General features: G+C 59.2%; 2 protein-coding genes across 2 annotated transcripts; both read left to right on the forward strand.

The window, feature by feature from the left end:
- Positions 819–6,199, forward strand: PROB1 (proline rich basic protein 1). Its single transcript, XM_018050307.1, has one exon. The coding sequence runs from the start codon at positions 1,189–1,191 to the stop codon at positions 4,240–4,242; it is 3,054 nt and encodes a 1,017-aa protein (XP_017905796.1). The 5' UTR covers positions 819–1,188; the 3' UTR covers positions 4,243–6,199.
- MZB1 (marginal zone B and B1 cell specific protein) lies at positions 6,806–8,922 on the forward strand. Its single transcript, XM_005683014.3, has 4 exons — positions 6,806–7,092; positions 7,901–8,025; positions 8,377–8,487; positions 8,586–8,922. Exons 1-4 carry the CDS (start codon positions 6,916–6,918, stop codon positions 8,740–8,742), a joined length of 570 nt encoding a protein of 189 aa, XP_005683071.1. The 5' UTR covers positions 6,806–6,915; the 3' UTR covers positions 8,743–8,922.

Raw genomic sequence — 9,619 nt, forward strand, 5'->3', positions numbered from 1 at the left:
GAGGGGTTATGACTTTGTGGCTTACTTGAGTTGCATATACAGAGCTGAATGTGATGGCCAGGCTTGGTCCTCTCAGAAGCCATCACTAATGTGCCCTAGGTGATCAAAGGGACGCACCCAGGCAGGGGACCCACTCAGGGGAGGCTGAGTCAGATTGTCAAGTCTAGCCTTTCCTGGGTCAGTGTGAGGCTGAGTCCGTAGGAGGGGCCAGTGCTCTTGCTTTAGGGCCAGCTGGGGCCTGAGTCATAGCAGGACCTTGAAGCCAGAAGTTTAAGGGCAAATGGTGCCCATTGTCACTGTCCCAGGATAGTAACAGGTGGTAGCTGCTTCCCTATCAGCATTTGTCCCCAGGACAGGTCCTAAAGTGATGGGGCCTGGAATGAGGGCATTGTGAGTGCCTGGGGGAACACAGAGCTATTCTTACCACAAGGCCTTTAAAGAAGGAACCGCAGCTACCCTAAATGTTCCTAAAAGATGCCATATTAGCATCTGGGCCTTGTTCTGACAACCTGAAAAGTTAGCACTGTCCCCTCCAGTCTAGGTTTCCACAAAAGCAGTGGGTCTAGACAGGGATATGTTTTCTGAGGCCCCAGAACAACTTTTGGAGTTGGGGGAGCTCTCCATGCGATGCTCCTCTATCAAAGATATGGGGCAGGTGGTGGTGATGGTCACGGAAGGTGATGCATGCTCCCTTATGAGCTCTGGCTGGGACAGGCTTTGTGAGGGCCAGAGAGTAGGGGTGCGCTGCAGTGATGAAAGACATGGGGAGTTGACAGATGAAATTGCCAGACCCGGGTTGTCTGGTCTCCTGGCTCACACACTGACCCACACAGGATACTTGACCTCAAGCAGGTCCCTGCTCAGCCTCAGTTCCCTTACCTGGGATGGACGAGTGGAGCTGGGCCTGGCTCCTGGGTCCAAGTTGGATGTTTGCCCTCCGCTCACCTTCCAAACCAAAGCCTGGAATGTCACCCTAGGCTCTCAGGTTCACGCCCGAGAAGGGATCTAGGCTGGTAGGGCCCAAGGCCCTCTGGCTGCCTATGCGGCTGTCTTAGGAGCGGACGCGGCCACTTTAAGGCGCGGTGACCCCCCACGGCACACGCGGGCGGGGCGGGGACAATGCGGGCGTCCGCGCGGCACCAGCGGAGGCGAATGCGAGGGAGGTAGTGCGCCGCGTCCGGCCCCAGCATGCTGACCGCGTTCGCCCAGCCAGCCCTGCCTAGGTTCCCAGGGCGGCTGCCTGCGGGCCCCGCTCGGCGCCAGGACTCGTCCGGTTCGTCAGGTTCCTACCACACTGCTCCGGGTTCTCCAGAGCCCCCGGACGTTGGGCCGGACGCAGAGGGCCGGGCGAATTGGCCCAGGGTGGCCCCTGCGCTGGGGGCGGGCGTGCAGCCTCGCCTGTCCGTCAGCGCCCAGAATAGCCGCCAGCAGCTACTACCCGGCTCGGGTTTCCCGCGAGGCCCGGCCTCCGGCCTGCGACCACCCCAGCCCCAGCTGCGCATGCTGCCGTCGGGGGAGATGGAAGTCATCTTCGGCGCTGGGCCCCTATTCAGCTGCTCCGACGCAGAAGATAAAGTGCAACAGCTCACGACGCCGGCCTTCCGCAGCCTCTCTCCGCCTGGGTCCGCGTCTCCCATCCCTGGCGAACCGCAGCCCCAGGGCCCCGACGGTGGCTCCCGCTGGGCCACTTACCTGGAGTTGCGGCCCCGCGCGGCGAGTCCTGCCACCCCATCGCAGTTCGAGTGTGTGGAGGTAGCACTGGAGGAGCATACCGCGCCTGCCAGGCCCCGGACGGTGCCCAAACGTCAGATCGAGCTGCGCCCTCGGCCCCGGAGTCCCCCGCGGGAGGCCAATGCGCCGCGCCCTCGACTGCTCCTGCGTACTGGCTCCCTGGACGAGTCTCTGAGCCGCCTGCAGGCTGCCGCGGACCTCGTACAGACGGCGCTAGCCAGAAAACTGAGCCCGGCGCCCTCTGCCCCAAGCAACGCCACCTTTGGACCCACGGTGCTGCCGGAGCCTGCGACCCCAGAAACGCCCCGCAGTACTCGGGTAGCCCTGGAGGAAGCCAAGTCTCTGCCGCCTCGGGTGAACTATAGTTCAGCCCCAGCCAGGGCCCCAAGACCGTGGCCAAGCCTCCGGGAGCGCGCAATTCGGCGCGACAAGCCCACGCCCGGGACCGAGCCTCTGGGTCCAGTTAGTTCCAGCATCTTCCTGAAGTCAGGGGAGAAGCCCGAGGAGGTGCACCAAAAAGAACCGAAGGCTCATTTCGCGCGAGATACTCCGGCTCAAACCGTCCTGAGGGCACAGGGTCCGCCTTTCCAGTCTAGGGCCCCCTCGGAGGTTTCGAGTAAGACTGTGAGACGGAGGAGCCCATCCCCGCCGTGGGAAGCCCCAAATGGGACCGTGCGGGGTCCTCACTGCACCTCCCCCCAGAACCTGTCCCCCTGGAATCGAACAATTCGGAAGGTGAGTAGCCCATCGCTCCCCGAGGCATCCTCTACATGGGACAATCAGGATGCTGCTGTCACGGAAACTGTCAGCAGAAAGAGCCCTTCCCCTCCGACCCTTTCCCAGTGGAATCGGGGTGTTGCCAGGGCAAGAAGCCCATCCCCCGAAGCTCCCTCCTCGTGGGAGGTGCCGCAGCCGGCAGTTGGGGATGCAGTTGAGGGAAGTAGGAGCCCGTCCCCGCCGACCTTGCCCTCGTGGGAGACTCCAGATCGTCCTGTTGGAACGTGGAGCCCATCGCCCCAGGAGACGTGGAACTCCACGGTGCAGAGCTCATCCGTAGTGTCTACACGCGTAGCTATTAATGGCGTGGCCCAAGAGGAACTGGTGCCGCCCACGCCGTCTGCACCAGGGACTCCAAAGCTGACAAATGTTCAAAGTCCGTCCACGCGGGAGATGCCGGATCTTGCCTCCCGAGGCAACCAGCTGTCGCCAGAGGTGGCTGCACCCGAGCTGCCTCTCAGTCGCAACCTGGATGCCGATGCGCTCCCTGAAGCGGTGGGCTGTGGAAAAACGGCCTCAGGGCGCCCGCGCGTGGCCATTCCGCGGCCCCGCGACGTACGCAAGATAGTGAAGACCACGTACGCGCCGAGCTTTCCGGCAAGCACCCCAGACTCAGGGCTCCCCGCCCCTCCGGCAGAACCCCGCGGGGATGAAGGCAGCCCATCCAAGACACAAGAACTTCAGGCGCTGGGGCCCCCCGCCCCGTCTCACTACACTTCCATTTTTCTCAAGGACTTTCTGCCGGTTGTGTCCCACCCCTACGAACCCCCAGAGCCAACCCCAGACACAGTCCCCCGGGACGTTACGCAGTCCAACGGGGTCCTGCGGCGGAGGGCAGAGAATAGCACGGCGAAACCCTTCGCGCGCACTGAGATCCGCCTGCCTGGTGCCCTGGCCTTAGGCCGCCGGCCTGAGAGAACCCGGGGAGTCGCGGTGCACGGTCCTGGCGGAAAGAACCGGGATGAAGAGGCCCAGCGCTTGGTCCCGGACGGCAAGGGTCGGACCAGCCCTCTAGGCGGCGCTCGCACCTCACCCCAGCAGTCGCCAATGGGGCCGGCAGAGACCCAACCTCCCGGACCGCCCCGCCCCAGCTCCCCGCAGGCGCACCCTAGCTCGAGCTCAGAAATAGAATCCAAACTGGAGACGCCCCCTCAGGCCCCTGAGCCCGCGGTGGCGGTCCAGTCGCCTCTCCCGCGGGAACCCCCGGCGTCGGCTCGTAGAACGGCCAGGGCCCAGCCCCGCGCTGCCTCGGCGCCTCCGCTGGACCGGTCCGCGGACGGTTCCTCCCAGGGGGTTCGTAGGCCGCCAGGGGCTGCAAACCCGGGGAAGGTCCTAGTGGACCCCGAGAGCGGCCGCTACTACTTTGTGGAGGCGCCGCGGCAGCCTCGGCTGCGGCTGCTCTTCGACCCTGAGAGCGGGCAGTACGTGGAGGTGCTGCTGCCACCCTCGCCCTCGGTGCCGCCCCGCCGCGTCTACACTCCTCTGGCCCTGGGCCCCGGCCTCTACCCGCCAGCCTATGGGCATCTTCCCGGCCTCTCACTGCCACCATCCCCCGGCCCGCCGGCCTTCAGCGGCCCACAGCCACCCTGGGCCTCCGAGGCGGGGCCCCTGGACGGGATGTACTACCTGCCAGTGAGCGGGACACCCAGCCCCGCACCTCCTCTTCTTCTCTGTGCTCCACCCTCCAGCTTGGGTCCCTCGCAGCCCAACAAGGGCTCCTTGTTCCCGGTGTGAGGCCCCAGGGCCTGATCGGCAGGATGTTGGGGCCTATTGATGGTCTTAAAGGTTTTGGCATCCAGTCCTTTACCCTCTTTTCCTTCAAGCATCTCTTCCTTTTACCCATCTCATGCCGGTTTTTTTTTTTTTTTCAGACCGGAAGTTACCTTCAGATTATCTGAGACACATTGGGGTGGGGGTGGGGGTGGGGGGCTAATGGAGCTGGAGCTCAGTAAATGGCTGTCTGTCCCCCCCCACCCCCCAGCAAAATCCTATACCCTTTCCCCAAGTCCCAGAGCGTGGTGTGTTGGGGTGTGTGGGTGTGTGTGTGTTGTGGGCTGAAAAAAATGCACAACACGAGATTTGTGAGTTAAGTGTTACTTGGGGCAAAATGAAAAACTATAAGCCTGGGAGACAACCTCTCACATAGGTTGTCTATGTGGGGGTAGGTCAGTATATGTGATTTTGGTGAAGAAGGATAGTGCAATCAAGCACACATTTTGGAAGAAGATTGCTGCTAGTCACAATGAGCAGATGTCTATTTTATTGCTTTTCTAGATATGAGAAGATTGCAAGAAATGGGCTCATAAAAACTTCTCCTGAAAATAAATATCTAAAGGCCTATTTTGCCAGTTTCTCCCAGAGCACAGAGGGCCTCATTCCTAATCTCTGCCCTGAACTTTCAGGGTGGGTTGAAGGTCAGCGATTGCAATGGCTAGTGATTTCATCTTTGTAGAGGCAGGTGACAAGTGACAATTTTTAGTTGGCAGTGTGAAAAATCCCAGGACATGGCCCCAGGAACCGACCTGAGGGGGTGATGGGGTTTCTCAGGGACAGCAGGAAATAGGAGCTGCAAGGAAGGGGCTGCCCCTGGAGGTAGGGAGATGTCTGTCTCTCCCAGAAGGTGGGCCCAGTTGAGGTGGAGCAGGCTAGTGAGCAATGATGGGATGAAGGGAGAAGGACACTGGTATCAAGTCCATTATTCTTTGGAAGAGGATCTGAGTCTTGACCTGGGAGGCTGTGGGGGAAAGTGGCTGGAGAAGGCCCTAGGCGAGGATCATCTGAGAATGGGAGCTGCGGGGTCAGGAGGTGGAGGTAGATCAGGGAAGTAGTATGGGAGGGGCCGTGGAGGGTCAGCCTGGGACTTAGAGGGGTGGGGACTGGGGAGAAGGTGGGAGGTGACTGTAGTCTGCAGCTGGGAGTACTGCCCCTCATTCTCTCCTCAACTCCAGCCTCTGACTTGGCTTATCTAAGCCCTCAGAACTGAACTGGCTCATTCTGGAGTTAAAAGGGTGGGGGGGATTCTGGCTGTTCCCGCCGAGAGGGGAGGAGCAGATTAGTGGGTGGTTGGGAAAGACTTAAAAGCAGAGAGGATGGTTGAGCTGTTGTCCCAGGAGAGACTCTTGACCTTTCTGGATGGAGTGGAGGGTGGGTTAGGGCTGTCGAAAGAAGGGATGCCCCTGTGTGGAGCTCTCAGCTGGTTCCACTCGCCTGGTAACAGATGTGGCAGCCATGCCTAGAGAGGGGCTGGCTCTGCAGGCTGGTCACAGCATAGGAAGGGACTGGCCCCACAGTGTGTGTTCCAATTGCCTCGAGACTCCAGGAGAGCAGAGGGGGACACACAGAGTGGGGGGTGCTCTTCGTGGGGGTCTGTGTAGAGTGCTGAGTGAAGTGACTGGGCCTTGCTGGACTGATACGTGGTGTGATGAGTTTGCGGAAGAACAGTTAACCATTAGAAGCAGTGTTAGGGATGGAGATCAATGCCTTTCTTAAATTCCAGGCCTCTGGTGGACCTGCATTTCTTGGAGTCACTGCCCCCGTCGCCTTGGATTGGAAACAGAACTATGAGTCAGAATAACCTGGACATCTTTCTGTGGCCAGAGGTGCCGATGCCAAGGAGGGCCCTGGGCCACTCCTGGGCCCCTCACTTCATCGTGATGTGCAATAAACCCAATGGCCCCAATGGCTGGAACAACTGGCGTGAAGTGTCTTGATTTCTTGCTGGGGCCTCTTAACACCCCCTACAATGCCGTCCATGCCTGGGTGTGGCTTGGGGGAGAGTATCACATGTGTCTTTCATACACTGTGGCATCCCTCCTTCAGGAAACCTGCCTCTCAGGGAGGGAGCCCTAGGCTGGCAGTCACGCCTGTGACCTCATTTCTTCTGGTGGCTGAGTGGTCAGTGGGCCTTGGGGATCAACCAGGCTTGGGTTCCAGTCTCAGCATAGCCCTTCTAGCTGTGTGGCCTAGAATTTGTCACTTTTCTCTGAACCTTTGTGTTCTTGGGGGTAGATTTAAGACAACAGTAACCCTTCATCTCCTCCTGATAACAGATTTGGCAACCATGCCTAGAGAGGGGCTGGCTCTGCAGGCTGGTCCCAGGGAGCTTAGCACAGTGCCTGCCACGTGGCCTGTCCCAGGTCATGAGAGGTATCAGCTCCCATGTGTCTTTGCCCAGGCCCAGCCCCTCTCCTTGCCTCATTGGCTGGAGCCAGGGTCCCACGAGAGAAGGTGCACACGTGGAGTCTCCAGGGCCCTGGGGAAGGGAGAGAATGGGAGGGGTGAAGTGTCAGTTCCCCATTGGTCTGGGCCAGGTGTTCTGAAGCAGCCCCCACTACACACACACAGAGAGGAACCCACACACCTGCACCCCAGCCACAGCCCTTGCTCACTGAGTCAGCTCCACCGGCCATGAGGCTGTCACTGCTGCTACTGCTGCCGCTGCTTGGGGCCTGGGCCATCCCAGGGGGCCTCGGAGATGAGGCCTCACTCACTGCCACTGCCCCTGAGCTGGACGATGAAGAGAAGTTCTCAACTCACATGCCAACTCACCTGCGATGTGATGCCTGCAGGGCGGTGGCCTACCAGGTGAGTCCCCCCTCCCCCAGCAGTTCTCCTGCCCCTACACAGGCCCCTTCTCAAGCCAGACCCTTCTATCTGCCTCAGGTTCCATCACTGGCCTTTGATCCCCAAGCCCATCCGCAGGCATCAAGCTAGACTCAACCTTCCATGATATTGCCATCTTCACCTCACTAGAACCTCTGTCCCTCAGTTTACCTGTCTGCCCAACAAAGAGCAGACAGACCATCTCTGGGACATGAGGGAGTCCCTAGCTAGTCCTCTCAGACTACTCCCTTTCCAGGCCGATCCTGAAGTCCGGACTCCTTCCCAAAGCATGCCTGGGGAGCGCAGGGCTTTGTGTGCATGTGTGTATGTTTGTTGAGTCCATGAGCCCACGAGCATGTCTGGGTGTCTTGAGTTCACATACAAACCTGTCAAGCATGTCTGAGTACTTGTGTATGTGTGTGTGTGTAAGTGCTATGAGTATATGTGTCACTGATGACTGAGTGGTTTTCTTTCCTTGTTCTTGTGGTTTTACATCACATGTGGTGATGGTGGGCAGGTGTGCCCTGCAGGAGGGTCCCCAGTGCCCAGGCCAGCTCAGCTTTGCCCAGCCACCCACCTCATCCCAAGGCTGTGGATCCTGCCTCAGCTGACGCGTTCCCAGCTCTCTGGACCTGGGGGAGGGCCACAAAGTCAGCCTCACAGGTGTTTCCTGCTCAAAATGTTCCGTTGCCTTGTTCTTCCTCCGAGACTCAGGTTTCTGCTCTCCCCCGCCCCTCCTTCCACACTGAATAGTTCTGAAGCCCTGGTTCTGAACCCCTCTTTATTCCAGATGTGGCAACATCTGACAAAAGCTGAGGCCAAGCTTCTCCCACTGGACTCTGGGGGCCGTCGTGAGCTGAGCGAGTCAGTATACACAGACGTCCTGGACCAGAGCTGCTCTCAGACCTGGCAGGGGTGAGTTGAAAAATCTGGCCCCTGCCTCACTTCTCCAGGGGAAGGCTGATGAATGGGGGTCACCATCCTCCCACTCACACCATACACACTCCACAAGGTCTCTGGCCCAAGGGTAGGGGCTGGTTGGGACAGAGGCTGAACTCTGGAGCTGGGAGCAAGCAGAAGAGTGGGTGGCCAGGGGATAAGGGTGTTGTGTGACTTTGGGCCAGGGGCTTCCCCTTTCTGGTCCTCAGTTTTTCAGCAGAGAGGACCAGAATCTGGGCACCAAACTTGGTAGATGTCCCATGTGCCCCGCTTCGGGTAGATACAGGCTCCACTAATGCTGTCTCCCTCTCCTCCCTCCACCTCCAGCTATGGAGTTGGAGAAGTGGACCAGGTGAAACGTCTCATGGGCCCAGGACTGAGCCCAGGGGCACAGCCGAGCATCATGGTGATGATCATGGAGGGGCTGTGGCCCACCAGGTGATGACTGGAGGGTTGGAGTGGGATGGAGCCCGTGCAGCCTTGAATCTGCCCACTGTAGGCAGGGCAGAGTCTGAGGCTCCTGCTGGGCTCCCCAGGCTCTCCAAGACCTGCTTCCACTACCTGGGCGAGTTTGGAGAAGACCAGATCTATGAAGCCCACCAACAAGGTCGAGGGACCCTGGAGGCGCTGCTGTGTGGAGGCCCCCGGGGGGCTTGTTCAGAGAAGGTTCCAGACACAAGGACAGAGCTCTAGTCCAACTCCTCCTTCCCACTCAGCCCCTGAAGAGAGCTGGCCTCCCTCTTGATCTGCCTCCCTCCTTTCTGCAGGCGGCCTGCAGGGCGGGTGCAGGGAGGCCTCCCTCCTCCAGCCTTGGGGGCCTGGGACGTGGCCAGGGCCTTTCCCTCTGGGCTCAAATAAAACCAGTGAGCTCCACTCCTTCTCTCTGCAAAAGGTTCTTGGGGGGCTGGGAGGATAAACATTGGTGTTTCTGCTGGAGAAGGCCAGGGACAAGCCCCACAGTTTCCCAGAGGTAAGTGAGATCTGTCATGGTTGAAAACGTGAATGAGCTGTCAAAGGCACATGAAATGAGTTATCAGACGTTTGGAACCCCAGATCCCTCATGAGAGAAAATGAAAGCCAAGGAAAGCTCCATAAGCACGTCACCTGCGGACACACCCACTGCAGCTGCTGCACTCACTGTGCCCCTTTCAGAACACTAGTCTCCCTGGGTCTACACCCAGAGGCTGCTCACTTTCTAGACTCTGCTTTTGACCCAGCTGGCATAACCCAGGGCAGGACAGGGTGGGGTTCCTAGAACAGGCTGTATTCCGGATCTTGGCTCTACGTCCTGCTCTCCCCAGAAATTCTTCTCACCTGCGGCCCTTCCTTTAGCAGCAGAGAAAAGAGCTCCACCTGGGTTGCACCTGAGTCTGGGTATTTGGGGTCAGTGATGCTCAAGCTTGCAGTTTCCTTTGTATCTCTGGGAGACGGACAGAACAGACACTGTAATACTCTGTTGACACCTTGGCTCAGACAACGAAAAAGACTTAGGCAGAGTCCTAGGTGAAGTGGCAGGGCTGGGAGGGATTTTACATTTAGGGGTTGAGGGGAAGGATAGTGCTGGAGGAAT

The sequence above is a fragment of the Capra hircus genome, chromosome 7, assembly GCF_001704415.2.
Source record: "Capra hircus breed San Clemente chromosome 7, ASM170441v1, whole genome shotgun sequence".
Lineage (NCBI taxonomy): Eukaryota > Metazoa > Chordata > Mammalia > Artiodactyla > Bovidae > Capra > Capra hircus.

Bases quoted from the DNA above. Each gene is read 5' to 3' on its own strand.
- PROB1 (XM_018050307.1), top strand. From the start codon at position 1,189: ATGCTGACCGCGTTCGCCCAGCCAGCCCTGCCTAGGTTCCCAGGGCGG.
- MZB1 (XM_005683014.3), top strand. From the start codon at position 6,916: ATGAGGCTGTCACTGCTGCTACTGCTGCCGCTGCTTGGGGCCTGGGCC. The intron at 7,093-7,900 runs GTGAGTCCCCCC...TCTTTATTCCAG, and splicing joins GCAGGGCGGTGGCCTACCAG to ATGTGGCAACATCTGACAAA. The intron at 8,488-8,585 runs GTGATGACTGGA...TGGGCTCCCCAG, and splicing joins GAGGGGCTGTGGCCCACCAG to GCTCTCCAAGACCTGCTTCC.